Source organism: Phoca vitulina, unplaced genomic scaffold, assembly GCF_004348235.1.
Source record: "Phoca vitulina isolate PV1807 unplaced genomic scaffold, GSC_HSeal_1.0 scaffold19, whole genome shotgun sequence".
NCBI lineage: Eukaryota > Metazoa > Chordata > Mammalia > Carnivora > Phocidae > Phoca > Phoca vitulina.
The window spans coordinates 19,126,471-19,145,543 of record NW_022589722.1 but is presented as its reverse complement, the minus strand read 5'-3'; the positions used below and the strand labels follow the sequence as shown (position 1 = coordinate 19,145,543).

General features: G+C 41.2%; 1 protein-coding gene across 2 annotated transcripts in view; it reads right to left on the bottom strand.

The window, feature by feature from the left end:
* Positions 1–19,073, bottom strand: part of POLR3B (RNA polymerase III subunit B) — a 103,680-nt gene that overhangs the window by 76,181 nt on the left and 8,426 nt on the right. For both annotated transcript variants that reach the window (XM_032416218.1, XM_032416219.1), the window contains exons 5-10: positions 17,266–17,341; positions 14,521–14,621; positions 13,220–13,311; positions 11,507–11,624; positions 9,735–9,843; positions 2,037–2,159 (exon numbers count right to left, since the gene is read on the bottom strand). In XM_032416218.1, coding sequence (XP_032272109.1) covers positions 2,037–2,159; positions 9,735–9,843; positions 11,507–11,624; positions 13,220–13,311; positions 14,521–14,621; positions 17,266–17,341 — 619 coding nt within the window. The remainder of the gene's footprint in view (positions 1–2,036; positions 2,160–9,734; positions 9,844–11,506; positions 11,625–13,219; positions 13,312–14,520; positions 14,622–17,265; positions 17,342–19,073) is intronic.

The following is a 19,073-nucleotide window of genomic DNA, read 5'->3' as shown; positions in this document are numbered from 1 at the left end:
ATCGGGACATCAGACCTAGGATCCTCTCCATTTAGTGTCCTCTAGAGCGTAAGATAAACTCAGATGTGCCAACCCTTGCCGCGGCGACCTAGCAGTAAGTAGGGACCAGTACTGGATAAAGCAAGCTCACTTAGAAAAACATACAATATCCACATTGCCCTAACTCATATGTTCCACTTATCAACCATTTTGGATTACCCATGCCTCGAAAGCCTCTTCTTAGTTGCAAATTATTAATCTGTGCTCTAATCCAGCATACAGTATGAGCAATGTCAATCTTACACCTCTGTTTGCATATTCCCATCCTGAACTGAACTTCTCTCATTCAGTTAGCTAACATTTTCTGTCAGCACCTATCTAGGAGAAATAAATGATTTGTAACCCACTATTTAGCCCTGCTCACCCAGCTTTACAATGCTAGGGTTATAGAGCTATCTGAGCAACAATGATGCTGTTTGTTATAAAAGGGAAAACGGATCTCACTGAATCCACTGAGGGATCATGAAGGTAAACTGCTCTTCCCGAGCATTACACGGCTTTAAAGGAGAGAGTGTATCTCCCCAAATTGAGCCAACTCCTGGGTACTTCTTTACATTTCCTCTTCATGTTCTTAGAACCCTTGGACAATATAATTCCAGTTCGTAACAAAGACTCATGCTCCCTAAATATTTCATTTTCAATAAAGACCAAAAATAGAAGCTCCTAAATCCCAACAACTTCTCCTGATGTTGCCCTGCCCAAGAACTTGAGTTGACTCTTACTCAGCTGCATCAGAAGAAGGAGGCAGGGATAAGAATAATCCCTACTGATTTGTGCTTTGGAATTACATACACTTACATAGGATGATTAACTTTAAATGTCTGTCTGTCTCAGTCCATGAAAATATCAATAGTGGTGCGATTTTCAGAACACACACTAACAGATGTAAGTGGGAAAATGCTAACTCTACAGCATCCTGAGTAACAAGAAAAAAGCAGCCTGGAATTTATACCTCGTTGTAAGTACCCCACAGACTAGACAGTGTACACACGGGTAAGTAAGAACTGTCTGTGGTGCTTCTCCAGCAGGACTCCCTACCTCCCAGGATGGCTATGAGGCCCCCACTGACTGATACTTAGCAAAGTACTTTACGAATGGGGGACTAAGCATCCGAAGTGTGGCTGTGAGAGCTCCCTGTCACAAGGGCAGGAAGTACAATTATTTTTATTATTATTTATTATTTTTGTTATGTTTAGCATATATATGACGGTGGGGAACTAATCTTGTCCTAAAATGCCCAAGTTCCAGCTAGGAGCTCTTTAGCAGGTCGACGAAGGCTCTGTTCTGGTAAAGGGTTTCTGAGCCTGGCTTTTCTTGCTGATGACACTGGGAATTCAGAAAAAGGGGCTGAAACCACATACAACTGAACACTGAAAGCAACTGGAAGTAGGGAATAAAAAGAGAAATTGAGGAGAAATGCAGGAAAAGAAATCTACACTAGACTTGCTGTTGTTCAAAAACATATATTGGGGCAACTGGGTGGCGTAGTAGGTTAAGTGACTGACTGTTGGTTTCAGCTCAGGCCATGATCTCAGGGTCGTGAGAGGGAGCCCCACATCAGGCTCCGCACTCAGTGCAGAGTCTGCTTGGGATTCTCTCTCCCTCTGCCCCTCCTGCTGTGTGCTTGTTGGGCGCGTACTCGCTCTCTCTAATAAATAAATAAATCTTAAAAAAAAAAAAACAACCCAAAAAACAAAAACATATATCACTCAGGCGAATAAGTGAAAAAAGAGTACTTGCTATTATATCAGAACAAAAGCCTCTTGGACACATATCCCCCTTCTAAGTTAGACACCGTAGGCCGATAATTTATCAAGACAAACTCCTTCCTCCAATTCCTAAAACACAAGTCAAAGAAGCTTCTCTACTGTTCCTCCCAACTCCCCAAATCCTCCCACACCTACACCCCAAGAAGTCACTGCATCGATGCTTTATGCATGAGCAGCACTAAATCTCCAATTCCCTTTCACAGCAAAGGACGACATGAAAAGACACACCTGCATCTGTGTGAAAATCTGAGCTTTCTGGCACTCTTCCAAACTGGGTCCAAATGCAGCCATCACGTGCTCCTCTGTTCCAATCATCTGTACAATTTCCTGGTCACTCTCAACACCCATGGCCTAGGAAGGAAAGAAAAGATAGAAAGAGTGTTGGCTTTGTGTTAACGCACTGACATTTGCTTATGCTAATTTGGCATTGTTTGTGGGTATTACTTCTAAGCAAAAGCTAGCTCTTTTCTCAGAAACGGTGCCATCTGGCATTGGCAGCCCCAGCCCAAGCTGCAGAAGAACCTGAAACAGAAATTTTGATTGGGAAGAGGAAAACAAACATTCTCAAGCGCAATCTTCTAAAATGTTTAAATATCCTGTGAGTGTCATCGTGAAAAAAGGAGGTAGGAAGGTACAGCGGAGACACTGGTCACAGCTACAAAAGCAAACTGAAAAATTAAAACAAAACAGCCAAAGAGTAGTAAATCAGAAAATAAGCATTGCTGAAAATAAACACAACTCCAATTAGTTTTGTCGCAAGACTAACTTTTCTGAGAATTGTCAACTCATTCACATTTAGGCCAGAAGAATTTTTCCTAAAAGATGTTTTACCTCACTATTCCAGAGATATCAAGCTACTTTATGCAGTTTTTAAGAAGGGATTTTTTAAAAAAAACTAAAAACACACTTAGGAGGTTTAAGAAACCCACTTATCTTAAGTGTTTCAAGGTGGCAGCCGGCAACGCAGGTCTTTGTAGATTCCATATGGCACTATGGCTCACTCCTTCACACATTTGCCTGGAATTCTGCCATATCAAGAAATAGAGCATAATCTCACTAAACCTCTCTTGGCAGAGAAAGAATCTGTTTCTTAGAAGTTACGGGAAAAGTTATGTTTGCATTAAAATTCTTCCTTCAGCTATGCAGAGAAAATGGAACCCGGGGATAACTGTCTAGCTATGCTTCGATGCTCTGGTGCCCACTTCTCCACACACGAGGGAGAGGGAGGAACACCGAGAACATAAGCCAGAATACGGTGGAAAGGGCACCTCTCGAAGTCGAGGGATCTGAGGTGTCTGTCCTAAAACAAGGTCAGAGACAGGCCTCACAACCACTATTGTCGAACCACCTTGTCCACCTCTGTTTCTTCATTTCTGGGAACAAGAGGATGCAAAATTCTACAATTCTACATTTGAATTTGAGTAATCTGTGATCCAGAAATTCGATTTGAATACTTCAGGATCAGACGTAAACTGAAAGTTTTGAAACTTTTGGGGGCGGGGGGGAAGGTAAATATCTGCTATGTCCCCTTTAGGCCAACTGTGGTGGTTTAAAAAACATTCAACAATTCTTTGACACTCTCTTCAAAAGGTAAAGACTAATTCTCCTCCTCTAGAGTGTAGGCTAAGCTTAATGACTCACTTCTATAGAAAAAAGGTGCAAGCCACAGAGTACAACTGTGGAGTCCTGATTATGAATAGCTCCAGCCTCCTGCTCGCTCTTTCTCTTACAGAGCTCCTCTGCAGGAAGCTAGTGGCCATGCCCTGAAGACACTCACGCAGCCTATGGAAAGGTCCGATGGTGAGGAGCCAAATGCCATTGTGGGGGAGCCGCGATGGAAGCAGACCCCGTCGTGCTCCAGTCCAGCCTTCAGGTGACTTCGGCGCTGGCTGACATCTTGACTCATCAAAGACCCTGAGCCAGAACCACCCAGCCAAGCAACTTCCACATCTCTGACCAACAGAAACTATGCTATAATTTGTTACACAGCACAGATAACAGACCAACTTTTGGAATTAAATTTGCTAGTTGAACTTAACAAAAATTCGTAAATGTAGAACTTGTTTTGTTCAAAACTGTATTTAGTAAACAAATAAAGATGCTCTCACAACACACATCTCTTTTCTATACTTTAATTTTCATCTTTTTATCTCTAATTTGATATGATGCATTTGTTCAAATGGACACTAGACAAACTCCACTATTTAAAAATATTAAAAATATAATTAAAAATTTAAAGTTCACTAAAACACTCAGCATTTCACGGATTAAAAGAGAGCAATCCTAAAAAAAATTATCAGTTCTAATTTTTAAACAAATGAAGAAAAAAGCCCTAGATTATCCCTTGACAGTAGTGCATCTGCTCTGACAGTGATGGCATGTATGTAGGCCCGTCTACATTTTCTCCTTGGCCTGCAAGCCAGCGAGAAGAGAATATTTCTCTGTGAAAAGCTAACTAGAATATAAATTAACTTTTGCCTGTCAATCTCCCGAAAGAGTGTTATATGGGTTTCAATGGAATCAAAATACACAAAAAACACCACCAAGGCAAGTAATTTGCAGTAGAATCTAGTCACCCTTCTCTCAAATGATTGATAATAAATCTTTGTAAGCAACGCGCTTCCCTCCTCAGGGGGAAGGTGCAAACACTAAAAGAGATCTACATGGGGCAGATGCCAATCCGAGCATGCAAAACGATATAGCAGGAGAAGGTCTCGCTGCAACAGAAAGGAAATACTGGAGCTGAACGGGCAGTAGCTTTCCGGATCAGCCCCCTTTGAGGCAGATCAACCTCTAAATCTGAACCGAAGCCACCTGGAATATTTTAATAATTAATTTTTAGTTCAGCAATTTCCAAGTGAAAAAGACTATATATATTTGGTGTTTAATAGCAGTGAAAAAGTCCTTCCTCATTTGACATATGGATTACTGCTTCAAGTTGTCTCGAAGCTGGATCTGAGCAGTAATTTTATAACTGCATAAAATTTTCAAGTGTTCTAACATGGATCTAAACAGACTGCTTAGGCCTTCCAAATACTTCTAAGCCATGAAGCAAAGATACGCCAAGTACATGGTAAATGACACCATATGTGCAGAAAGAATGATCAGTGGCAAAGCTCTGCTCTACAAGGACTAAACTCCTATATCGGGTCACTGAACTACAGGGTGATAACTCAGTCAGGTTATCATCAAAAGCGCTCTAGCTCCAAAGACCAAACTGATTTTATGACTATTTAGCCTTGGGAAGTCACAGCTACAAATAAATGACATATTGCTATGGAAACGACAGCAAAATGCCCAACCATTTTGCTTTACAGACATAATTTAGACATCTGAAGACTAGCTTTATATGGAACTCTTTGTCCTCCAGATATCTGAAATCATTTCCCCTAACTAACAAGTCAGAAACAAATGCTATAGAATAACCCTATGAAGAAACAGCAGAGATAATACCTTTCAGCAGAAGGTCACCCAGTCTGGCCATCACCACTAAGACAGAGCAAAAATAAGGGCGTACGCTCTTTAAGAAGCGGCACGAAGTCTTCTCTTTGGATACCCACTAAGTGTGACTACTAGTGTGACTTTTAAAGACAGAATACTAATGAGAGAAGAGAAGAACATGCCCACTGGCGGTGATATGCTGAAATATACTATGTGAGGGGGGGAAAGGGAGTAAGTTCTTAAAATACCTAATATTCAGAAATCTAATCTTTCTTCAGACAGGAATCAATCTATTATGACTAAAAGTAGTCTTAGCAAATAATAAAAGAACTGTGATGGCCCTCTTTAACTCTGCAATTTTTTCTCTTTAAAGATCAAAAATTTCAATGTAAGTTCGTTTCCGAGGAACAATGCCCAGCTCCCTTGAAATCTGATCTTCTTTTCTGTAAAAACTTTCAGACTACAGAGGCCATCACAGAGCATCTGCTGAATACTTGGGAATACAAAATGTAAAGTGGGTAAGATTCATGGGCAAGAGAACCTTTGTAGTGATTCAAGTCCATAAATAAGGCTGATCTAGGTCTTAAAAAGCTTTAGCCGTCATATTCAGACCCAGCATGGAACCTGGAAACCCTGCTGCTTCTGTCACTTTTAGCCAATTGTTGGTTACAATCAACAACCATCAAGTCCTAATGACTGTCAAGGTCTGTGTTAGGGCCACACAACACAAAAAGAGAAATGATGTGACTTTCCTGGTTCCCCCAGTTTATTTTCCCCAGCTCCTGACACTGAATGTGGAGGCAGAGCGAAGGCAAAAGAAAGAGTATCTTCCTTCTAGGCCGTCCACTTTTCAAAAAATACACTATCTCTTCCTTTGCTCTTCAGGACAACCCTCTCAGGTGAAAATTTTCACTTTACAGGGGAGTTACCCGAGATGGAGGGAGACTGGGAAATCTGCCTGAGGTCACACAGCTAGCAAGTGGAGAAACTGGAACTTGGCCTAGATCTGCCTGATGCTAGTAAGAGCTCCCATATTCTGTGCTGCTCCCCAGATGGAAAAGTCTTCACAGAAGTTGTCAGACAAGATTCCATCGGGCTATTAAAACATCCCTCTAGCAGGAGACTACAAAACGGGACTGTGACCAATGTACTTTGTTTATTTAAACTGAAAAAATTCAAATAGTTGTTTTCATTCTTATATACTGCTGACCAGCATGCAATGGTTAGGTTTCATGAGAAAATTTAGGCAACATGCCCAAGTTTTTTAAAAAACGTCTAATTCCACTCCCAGGAATTAAGTCTCACAAAATATTCAGCAATATGCACAAATATGTATGTAGAAGAAGATCCAGGTTTGTGTATCAGAGTGAAAACTTGGGGGGAAAAGGACACCTAAATGTCCCCCTACAGGAAATTGGTTAAACAGATTACACCACCCATGGGTAATTCCTGTATGACACCTGCTAAAAATGATGATGAAGATCTGTATTTATAGATATGGAAAGCTATTCACAATTCACTGTTCAGTGGGGAAAAAAAAAATATCAATGTGCATATTACCAAAGCAAAAAGGGTCTGGAAAAAACAGGTCCAAAAATGTAGTTCTACTTTTCAGTGGCTTTCTAAATTTGTACAATTCAAGGACTGTTTTGTAATCAGAAAAGGAGAAATCTGAAATCTCAACTACAGGTTATATAAAAGTGCATATTGTTAATTTATAGCCCCATTCTAAAAAGGATTTAAGCTGGCTATAAACACGTGTACATATGCAACATAATGTTAAATCTGACAGAAGAAACTGTCTCATCAAAATTTTGTTACCTAGCTGAAAAAGTATTTGATAGAGGTTTTCTGATCTGAACGTGTCCATGTGTCTAGTGATGTATTTTCCATATGAGTGATGTAAGACTATGTGCATTGTAATTAGTTTATAATTTCTGGTCTAAGGAAAGCAGTCCTAAACTTCTTTAAGCCTCTAAAACATCCATGGAAGTCTTTTGGATGCATGGGAACACACTGCCCTCTACTGGAGATGTAATTTTACACAGTTAGATAGAATTCTCTATCTGCAAAACAACACTGAAGGCACCGCATTGGGGCCTGTGGGACCCCAACAAGAAAAGCCAAACTTACTTCTGTGATTTAAAAATATAAACCCTGAAGGGAGATAATAAAAAGTACATTTAAGAATTCTCTCCAGCTCCCCATCCCCCTGCCGATATAAATGGTACTGCTATTATGATCATCTTCATCATCCTAAAAAGAAAATGACAACATCTCATTTAGAGAACTTAAAAGTATATTAAGTTGCACTGAACATGAAAAAAATCTCCTACAGGGACACCTGCATGGCTCTGTCAGTTAAGTGTCTGACTTTGGCTCACGTCATGACCCCAGGGTCCTGGTATCAAGGCCGCATCCCCTGTGTTGCGCTCTCTCTCAAATAAATAAATAATCTTAAAAAAAAAAAAAATCTACAACCTTCTTCGTGTAATTGCATTCAGAATGCAGTTATTTCCTGAGTTAAAGAACCCAACTGGTCAACATCCACTCACTACCTATGAACAACCCAGGACCCCCCTTCCTGGCCCCAACACTAGCCTGACACAAAGAGGCCTGTCTCCCCCACTCCTGTCCTGTCGCCAGGTCACAACTCCTACAGGACAAGTTCAAGTCCTTCTCTTTTACTCCTCTGACGCGTATACCCAAATGTCTTTCCTTTCTAACCACCTTCGTTACCTCCACCCCAGATGCTTCAACGATCCTAACAACCGCTGAGCAGGGATATTTAACTCTGAAGAGAAACTAAATGAGAAAAGAGTGTTAACCTCTAACATTGTCCCAAGTCCCCACTCTCTTCAGTACTGACCCAAATAAACTGAGCTCTTTGTTCAGTCAGTCTCGTCGGCAAGATTCACTCCTGGCCCATACACAGTCGGGTGTGGGCATCCTCAGTTGTGTTCTCCAGAGTTGCCACAAACGCTGCACAGGAGAGCAATGTCCTGTGGGCCTCTGGTTACATTTCCTTCAACCCATCCATACAGAACCTTGCTTGATGTTGTGTTTCTGCTTACAGACGCCTTCTGTGATGAACTCACGGACAACAGCAGTGTAACTCATGCTTGAACGGAGCTTTTCTGACACACGTATATTCTCCAAAAGGCACATCACTGCCTTCCTGCACTTAGAAACACTAGCTAGCACTTCAGCCTCGGCGTGGGGGCCATTTTACACAGCAAAATCCCGCCAAAAAGCACAAAAATGTGAAAGAACATGGCCCTACGCAGATCGCAGAAAGGGCACCTGTTAACAGCATGATGGCAGAAACACGAAGGCAGAGTGTGGCCTTCTTCGACCTTAGCTGGGAACGCAGAGTTTGAGGACTCAAATTTTTCCCTGCTCTGAGCCTGCGCGGGTCCATGAATAATAGCAAAACCACCACAGGTGATGATCTCAGGGTCACAAATAAATTTTAGCAAGTAGGAGAACTGGCAAATACAGAATTCACAAATACTGAGGATCCACTGTATCATATAATGCTATTTTAAAATTTTGCTCAATGACTAATACTACAATTCAAGTGTTCCTAAAACATGTGTAACCTTTAAGTCTCAGAGCAGGTTAGGTGAGCCACTATGCAATTATCTAAGAAGACTGAACCATTTAAACATAATTTCTATGGGAAAATGTCTTTTGGGTTCTAAGTCACCAGTTTACAAGCAAGCTGAAAAAAAAAAATCAGTTTTAAAGATTCATGTTTATGTAGAAACACACCAGACTCCCGAAGTCCATAAAAAATAACAAACTTGGTTCATATTCTTTGACCTGGAAAATTCTACTCCTAGGAATTTAATATGCCTACAGATACCCTTGCCCCTGTGTAATGTGATAGATATTACAGCAGTTCTATAACAGCAAGAGACATGTCTACCCCCAATGGAGGAACGATTAACTATAGTACACCCATAATGGGACAGTTCGTCAAAAAGAACGTGGTAGCTCTGTATGAACTAACAATATAACACGATCTCCAAGATGAAAGTTACAGAAAACAAGCCGAGTGCAGAATGGTGTGCAATGTATGTAAGTAAAACACAGAACAGAATAAAACCTGCGATAGACTCCTGTGCTTGTACGGGCACAGACTATCTGTAGGAAGATGTACCAGAAACCAGGAGCAGTGGGGTCCTTGGGTAGGATAACTATGTGGTCAGGTCCTGGTGAGTGCAAGGCTTATTTCTCACTATATATCTTTTTGTACCTTAGGATTTTTTATTGCATAGCTGTTAAAAAATAGTATTTCTGAAAACACGTGAACCCTGATTTTAGTAGCTTTCAATTTAAAATATATTACATACCTGACAACCTATGTATGCCACAAATCTTTCTATTCCTAGAGATCCTTATCCTCCAAATTTCTAATGACATATGAAAATAAAGCAGAGAAGACTTCTTATAATTTTCAGTAGGTACCTGCAGCCTTACCTTAAATATGATGACAATGGGAATATCTTCTGACAAAGTGTTATGCCTCAAATAAAATCGTCCCTGTTTCACAGCCATATTGGTTCTGCTTTTTTTCTCATGGGTGGAGCTATAAGGAAACACAAGTTGGTTAAACTGCGTCCCCGCTTGGTTTCAAGCCAGTAGCATGCAACAGCAATGATCATCAATCAATAAGGGTCAGCAATCAATAATGATCAGTAAGGTCCTTCCTAACAGATGCCTTTTAAAGGTGCCCAACTCTTCCTAGCTTCCCTGCCACTTCCATGAATATTTAAAAACACGACACACGTTTCTTTAGCTTTGAGAATACGGTGGAAGTTTTGTGGGTGAATGAGTGACACTCACCGATTTATTTTGACCTACTTCACTTTGATTCCACCTGAATTGCTTTGATTCGGTGTGAGGTATATTCATGATCAATTTTATGCACTTCAAAAGAGAAACCTCACAATGAGTCTACACCGTAATGAAAAAATGATGAAGAAATGAATTTATACACTGTGTTTAAATTAATAACCCAATAAAACACATCTACACTCTTACTATACAGTGAAGCCAAAAGAAACTACGGAATCTCCTTTTATTGGTACGTCATCAGCTACGAAGTTCATAATATATGTAAAAACACTTCCAGGCGTAGCCAGCCCCACGGGAACACACACTGATCACCTCTAGGCACCACGCGCACTCTGCTACGTGCTCTTATACCGGCTCCCCTCGCCTGCACACTAACGCTCCTCTGAAGCAGTGTCTCCAGGTCACACAGGAGGAAACCAGTGCTTGGACAAGATGTGTAACTGCCCATCCAAGTGCCTCGTAACTACCGAACTACTACTCTGGGATTCAAAGCCCAATTCCCTGGCTCTGAAAGTTGTGTACAGTAGGAAGACAGGAGTGACAGAATTATTAGCTCTGGGTCCAAACACTGGCCACCTCTTCTGATCAGTAGGACCTTGAGCCCACGGCCTGTTACTCAGCAGTGAAACAGAGATAACACCACTTATCTTGGAGGGCTGAGGTGCCAAATAAAGCAGAGCACCTGATATACCGCCTGGCTCCTAGTAACTGCTCAATAAATGGCCGTTATTGTTAGCTGCCTACCCCCACCCATCAGAAAGAAAAATTTAAGAAGTCTGAGTTGTACAGTTTATTACAGGTCGTCAGAAGACAAACTCTACTGCATATTGATATCTTCATTATTCTACGATTGTCTTATTCCCAGAACTTATTAATTTACAAATTTCAAATTATGTATGATAATAAATCAGAGAAAAGAAATTACAGGAGACGAGATGCTGTTGGAGAAAAATGAGTATACTGTGAAAGACGCTGGTCAAGAAAACTAACAACTAGACGTTAAGTCCATGACAGAATTCATTAAATATTGAGTAAAAAATAATCTCTGATCATATCAATGTAGGAATACATTATGCAAAATGCTCAAAGCCTAAAAACAAACACGAAAAAGTAAGGAGTGGTTTCATTTTTTTTTTCAACATTCCTTTAATGCAACAAAATTCAACTTGAATAAAACAACTAGTGGCCTTTCAACCAATGTCTCACACTTTCATTGCTAAAAATTGTAGATCAATACTCTACGCTTCCAGTGTTACACAATAAACTGAATCGTTAAACAGATCAATATTTTGCTGCCCGCTATCAGAAATAACTGGCTACCTCTGTATTGAAAGACAGTCATCTGATATTAATGGAATTATCAGTGTTCTTAACACCATCTCTGCTTTCCATACCTGGTAACTGAAGCACCAACCGCCCCTTTCCTGTCAGCCTCCACGATGATCCTGTTCTTAGACAGCTGCTCTTGGATAAGAATAACTTTTTCTACTCCTTTGACAATGAAGTAGCCACCTGCACAAAGGAAGCAAGGAAAGGTTCACCGCCTGTTCTTCTGACAGCGTGACTTAGTAATGACAGTGACCTCCTGATGCAGAGACCTCTCTTCCATTGCTCCACGGTGCTGACCAACACTCAGTTAGAAGGGGTTTGCTGATACTGTTTCATGAACTGATGACAGCACATGATTTTATACAAATGAGCCACAAGAAACTAAACTTCCAGGGAACAGATCTTACTGGTGTACGTATGACCAGCACCTGACATACACAAGAGGCAAATGAGAAAAATGTTAAATTAGTCTTCAAATTTCTTAAGCATAGAAATAACCAACAATCTTCAATATAAACTCAAAACTGCCCTAAGTTTTCTAACAAATCAGGGACAATGGTAGACTAGGATTAAGTTTCCTAAGTATGCCATACTGAACAAAACCCTTAAATATTATCATATAACCTTTTTTTGCACACAATTCAGAATAAGGTAAAGTGAGACTTCATTTTACTTTTACAATATAAACAAGAACAAGCAATATATTTGACTTACGTAACATTTCGTTACAGTCTAACAAAGTCATGTCCTTTGTGAACCTCTTTCCAAAACCTTCTGTGATTCTCTATCAATGTAACTTTAGAGGAATAGATGAAAACAACTACAAATTAATTCAATCTTTACAAAATAAACTGCCTAGAACTAGGTACAAACATAAAATTTTTAAAAATTTAAATGAAAGACTTTTGGTTTTTGCCCCTTTACTGCATTTAAAACAGCCTGAAGTCACCTGGGTGGCTCAGTCGTTAAGCGTCTGCCTTCGGCTCAGGTCATGATCCCAGGGTCCTGGGATCGAGCCCCGCATCGGGCTCCCTGCTCAGCGGGGAGCCTGCTTCTCCCTCTCCCACTCCCCCTGCTTGTGTTCCCTTTCTCGCTGTATCTCTCTGTCAAATAAATAAATCTTTAAAAAAAACAAAAAAACAAAAAAAAACAGCCTGAAGTGAGCTACTTGAATTTCTTCTGACCAGCTAAACAAGTAGCTTTGTAAGATTATTCTTGAGTTTCTAAGCATAGCAAAAGAAACCAGTGAGCAAAGAGACAGAGAAAAGTCTGACAAAACATAACAATAAATCATATCTTGGAGTGTTAAAGTTTTAAACCCTAAATAAAACAGAAAACAGTACATCTTTTAGAAATAGAGACTAAAAGAATAAAGTTAGAGCCAAATTTCTGGATATTCTGTGAACTTTTTAATTTTTTTTTTTTTCTTAGAGAGTGCACAGGTGTGAGCCAGTTGGGCAGGGGCAGAAGGCGGGTAGAGAGAGAAAGAGAGAGAGAGACAATCTTAAGCAGAGTCTTCGCTGAGGGTAGAGCCCAACGCAGGACTCAATCTCATCACCCGGAGATCACGACCTGAGCTAAAGCTGATATCAAGAGTCAGAGGCCTAACTGCACCACCCAGGAGCCCCATGTTCTGTGAACAGTTTTATCCGAGTTCATTATAAAGCGGAAAGGCTGGTATTGTTTTTGAGAATTAAAGCAACAGCAATAGCAAGAGCAAAAGAAAGGCCCAAAAAGGGCAAGAGGTAGGGGGCGAAAATCTAAGGAATCACACATACCTGGATCTAAAGGACATTCGTTCAGTTTAGCAAATTCTGCTGGCGTCTTCCCCGTAAGAACACAGTTTGAACTACGCAGCATTATGGGCATTCTGTTGAAAAAAAAAAAAAAAAAAGAAAAGAATTATATAAAGATGGTCACTGACAAAAAGAGGTGAAAAGAGGAGGAAATGTGCCCTGTACACATCACCAAGGGGTCTGCATTCCTCCTGGACATTTTATTTTTATTCATTTTTTAAAGATTTTATTTATTTATTTGACAGAGAGAGACACAGCGAGAGGGAACACAAGCAGGGGGAGTGGGAGAGGGAGAAGCAGGCTTCCCGCCGAGCACGGAGCCTGATGCGGGGCTCGATCCCAGGACCCTGAGATCACGACCTGAGCCGAAGGCAGACGCTTAACGACTGAGCCACCCAGGCGCCCCCCTCAGGCAGACAAGTGGCAGTTACATTAAGAGCCTGTGTGTTTCCACATTACTTTGGACCTCTCCATCATAGCACTTACCAAGTGGTACCACAGTTACTTCAGCCTGCCTTCCCTGGCAGCTGGGGATGAACACAGCCAACTTAGTTGTGTCTAAGCATCTTCTGCTGACCCGAGCACCCAGCATAGTGCAGGACAAGTGACAGGCAACTGGTGCATACATGCTGAACCAATGGGTATTTATTAAGCTCTTAGCACTTTTGAAGGGGGGGTAAAAACACTTGGGCAGGAACTGTTTGCACTAAGTTTAAAGTCCAACGCCATTATCAGATTCACAATATTGTGGGTTTTGTCCATTTCGACAGGCGAGTCAGTGTATTTTCCTAACTAGGAAAAGCAGACTGCAACAATGCAAGCAGATGCGATCTATCATTTCCAAACCTGTTCCAGGCAAATAAGTAACTTCTCCCTTAAATACCGCTACACTGGAAACAGTTCAACTTCCAAGAAAAGTCAAACTTAAAATACACATGAATCCACCAAGAAGACTAGCCCACGAGAATTCACTGAAATGCTATCTTACCTAATGTTTCCCGAATAGCTGGGATTTCAGGAGGAAATGGTAGCATTTTCCTTAGCTTTACAGAAAAGATTTCACAATGAAAAAGCAGCACCACCACCGCGGTGTGCTGGCCACTGCTCTGAGCGCTCCCTGGGCTGACTCACAGGGTCCCCAGAAAGACTCCCATGAAGTAGGCACTGTTTCCCACATTTTTCGGGTGAGGAAATGGGGCAAAGGGGACTGTAGTACTTGCTCAAGGTCACCCACAGGGCTAGAATGCAGGCAGTGTGGCTCCAACTCGGACATCATTTCCCACCTGCCAATGGGTAAGGCGTTCCGGATGATCCTCTGGCTGCCTCGGGTATATTCAATATCCACCGTGATGGGGGCAGAGTACGTCATGTCCCGCAAACGGCACTGAAAGACAACCAGACAGTCACTGCTCCTCCTGCCTGGGAAAGAAAGGGTCCTGAAGCCTCCAAGAGCTCCATTCCTGGTAGAAGTATAGTCCACACTGAACTGAGCTGTTCCAGGTGCTGCTGTAAGGCCCCGGGAGTGACAAGCCTGCCTTCTCCATGTGGGGAATGATGCCAGCCACTGACCCAGACACCCCCAGGGCATCTCTGCCCCGGCCAGCCCAGAAACGACACAATAACTCTGGTACTGACTGTCTTCTCGCTACCTGATGCCATCCCCGGTCTGCTCCCATCTTCGAAGCAATCAGATTGTTCCTTGAAAATTGGGTCCATGGAAAGTAATCAATGTGGTTACCTCATTCGAAAAGTTAACAGCCAGTATGATACCTAAAGTATACACACACACAAACTAAAAAAGTTAAACTATACTTCCTTTTATTCTCCAAATAAACTAACTCTATCACAAAGTTCCTTCACAAGCGGTATCCTATAGCACAAATCATTCAACACATCCTGTTAACAATTTCTGCATCATTTGGGGAACTTTAGAAACTACTGGTGTGTGCTTTAGTGAGGCGACGACTCGCTAAATGATGCCCTTACCTGAGCCATGATCAAACACGGCAAACCCCACCAAAATCTTGATGACCTCCCTGTTTTATTGATGGTCATCAGGTGGCTTTCATTCTTAAAAAGAGAATTTCTCTGAACATCGACCATGCATTTCATGGTACTGCATCCTCTGCCTTCAATTGAACCAAAGACAGATTTAAACTTTTTCTTTTTTTCCCAGTGCCTGGGATCTTAAAATATTAGATATCTCTATTAATGATGAATGAAAATTGCTTATTTTATATTTAATTAGATTGAGCCTCCGTCTTCTGGCCACACCAAAGGTGACGTGGCATGGAGGTTCAGAGTGTGCACCCTGCCACCTGGGCTCAAATCCTGGCTCTACCACTTAAGTTTTGAATAACCCTTCTGCGCCTTGGTCTCATCGTATGTAAAGAGGGAATGAGAATAATTTTAATTCCTAAGAGTACAAATATGTATTTTTAGAATAGTGCCTGGTAGAGAGTATTATATCTCATTTTTATTAAAAAAAAACTAATGTAATGCCCATAATGGGCAAATATTTGTGTGTTTCAACAAACTCCTCTCCTTCAAATGGAAATGAAATTTGACAGAGGTGGTAAAAATGGGGACCCTTTCCATGGGCCCCAAACTACCCCGTAAGGGCCCCTGGTCCCCCTCCACCTCTCTGTCATCACAGGAGTGGGGCTGTGCTGGGGGATCTGCAGGGCCAGCACCTGCCACTCCTACCATGGGCCCCCTGACTGCCCACCCACCTGCTCTCCCACTCTCCCCGTCTCTCCAAGGATCAAAATCCCTCCAAGAAATCTTCGTGCCCTCTCTCCCTAACGGAAATAATGCCCATGTGTTTTCTCCAACATCAGGAAGAATGATTATGACAACTGTGGCCTCAGGCTTCTCGAACTACCTCAAAATACTTTGTCTTCTCTCTACTCTACACCTGGTAATATAATTCAGAAGATGACTTGGAAATTGCTAATTGGTGCCTAGTTCTTAAAAAATTGGAAAACTCCAGCAAAACGGACTGGGGAAGTGGCAAAAGTGAAAGTGGTTATTACACTTTCCAACATTCCAAACCTCGCCACTTCCTACTCAACACAACTTCCCTTCCCGTGCCTACCTCACCCTTCCAGGCATTCCAGCGAGCAACCCCTGGTGTCTGTTTCATGTGCTCTGTTATTTTACTCTCGCCACAGAGTATGAACTCCTTGAGGAAGGAGAGGGTCTCATTTCTTTTGTCTCTCTCAATGCTGAGGCACAAAATACATGTTCAACTGACACTCGATGCTCCGTGATTAAGTAACACCAGCATTTAGCTGTGTGAAATGTCTGGTTCCATGACCATGCTTCCCATCTAATGTCGCTCAGACAACAACCCTAACATTCTAACAACTTATTGTTTAGTAAAGAAAGGTTCCTCTGCCATTTTCCCTAATTGCTTAACATTTTAGCTTTACGTTAACACAAACTACATAAATCTACAAAAATCATTTTTTTTCCTAAATCAATTCCAAATTATGGACACTAAGTGGAAGAATTTTCAGAGGAATCTAGAATGTGTTAAAAGCCAATAAACAAGCCTGTTCTATAACCCTTTGTCTGCAGCTCTGCTAAAATCCTGGTATTCAAATTTTCTTCCCATCCATCTCTTCTAACAGACTCTGAGCCCTGCCCTTGGTCTCCTCTGCCTAAAACAATGCCTGCTGACCCTCAAAAAATGTGCTCAGTAACCTCGGCAAAAGCACAGCACGCGGTCCTAGGCACAAGTGGCTGGCTGGGGCAGGGGTGAGGGGAGGGCTGCTCAGAAGCAGGGACGCAGACAGGACATAGTTATATAACAGCCCACGTTAACTGGGATTCAATGACAAACTAAATCATGCTGAATTATTTCTAAATACAGTTATTATATAAATGCTACTTTATTTTGGTTATCTTTGACTCACAGGAGATATTTTCCCCCTGTTTTTAAATCATTCTAAGAACATATATTAAGGGCAAAGACTCTCTGAGTTAAGGCAAACAAATTCAATTATGGTAAGGCAGATAATTACCTCATGAGGGGATACTGGTCTAGTTACATTGAAGCTTTCTTCAACATCAGGAAGCCCCACATAGATATTAAGATACCTGAAAAACAAATTATTCCATGACCAATTATACCGTTTCAAAGAACATATAAACAAACAAGCTATTTTCCTCCCAAATACAAGGATTATACTTTGACAAATACTTACCTTGCTAAGAATGACAAGTTAAAAATTATAATTTGAGATCTTCTTGACGTGATAGTACATAGAGCTCTGCCAAGGAGGGAAAATACCATCAAAGTCTTTTTTAAGAAATTACTATAAATCTCTTTTTAAAAATACTGGAAAGATAGCTCTCTGAAGATAATATTTAATGAAAAGAGCTATTATTCATGTAAGAAAGAAGAGGTTATAAGGGGGGGAAAATACAGCTCTTCCTTGACTTACAGTGGGGGTACAGGCCAATAAACCCATCATCAGTTGAAAAGACTATTAAGTCAAAAATTCATTTAACATGCCTCACCTACCAACCATCAGAGCTTAGCCCGGCCTACTGTGAATGTGCTCAGAATAATTACACTAGCTTATAGTTGGGGAAAATCATTTAACATGGAGCCTGCCTATTTGAAAATAAAGTATTAACTACCTCATGCAATTCATTGAATACTGTACAGAAAGTGGAAAACAGAATGATTATGTGTCAGCTGTTGACCCTTGTGACGGGGGGGTTGGCGGGAGCTGTGGCCACACTGCCCAGGATCACAAGTGGATTGTGCAGCATATTGCCAGCCTGGAAAAATTCAAAATTCAAAATTCAAAGTACAGCTTCTACCGAATGGGTCTAGTTTTCACACCATCGTCAAGTTGAAAACTTGTTAAGTTGAACCACTGTAAATCAGGGACCATCTCTATGCGCTCATTATGGCAAAAGAAATAGGAAGAAAGCAGAAACTAATGAGATTGGTGACCTACTGGGAGTGTCTGGCAAGAGGGTGGAAAGAATTGGAAGGGGAGTGACAACTTCCTGAATATACTTTTTTCTATAGGTCTCTTACAATCACGTGTCACACACTCAAAAAGCAAATGCATAATTAAAATCGACCAGGACGCAGAAGGGGACCCAAAATGGAATACAAACGCCACAGCCTTACAAATGAGTAACGTGACTGCACTCAGAAGGTGGGAAAGGAAACGAGTCTGAGTAGCTTTGGAAACAGTATTTTGCTCAGGTGCTGTAGAGATAAAGACAAAAAAAGCAATATAGAGATATTGTACTCTATTTAGTAAATTTTATTCTCACAGAGGTTATCAATTAGGAATTCTGAAACTATATTCTAGGACTGAATAAATAGGTACAAATAGTGTGGATACTGAGAGCTAGGTTTCTCATTTTAGGGATAGATCTTACAAATAAGGAAAGAGGTCAGTTAGAGTGAGTCCTGTGGAGCTGGACTGAAATAGGAGATATCAGTATGCTGGTTTTTTATATAAAAATGGATGGCATATGGAAATACCAATGTATGCATGCATGTTAGTTATACACACGTTTCCTTGCTCCATCTACCAAGGCTTTAGTATCCCTATCTTGGTTTTTAAACACTATTGTCCAGAAAAGGAGACTAGCGCTCCCTGGGAAATGGCTGATTCCAGGCTGACACAGGGAAAAAACCAAATCAACCACATCCCACGGCACCAGAAAGTAAAGTAGTGCTTGAAAATTAACTGGGGTGTGCTGAAAGGACACAGCAGTCAACCTGAAGACTCTCCAATGGCCAAAGCAGGGACAATTTGACCAGTAAAATGACACTATTGGATTATGATCCATAGATTAA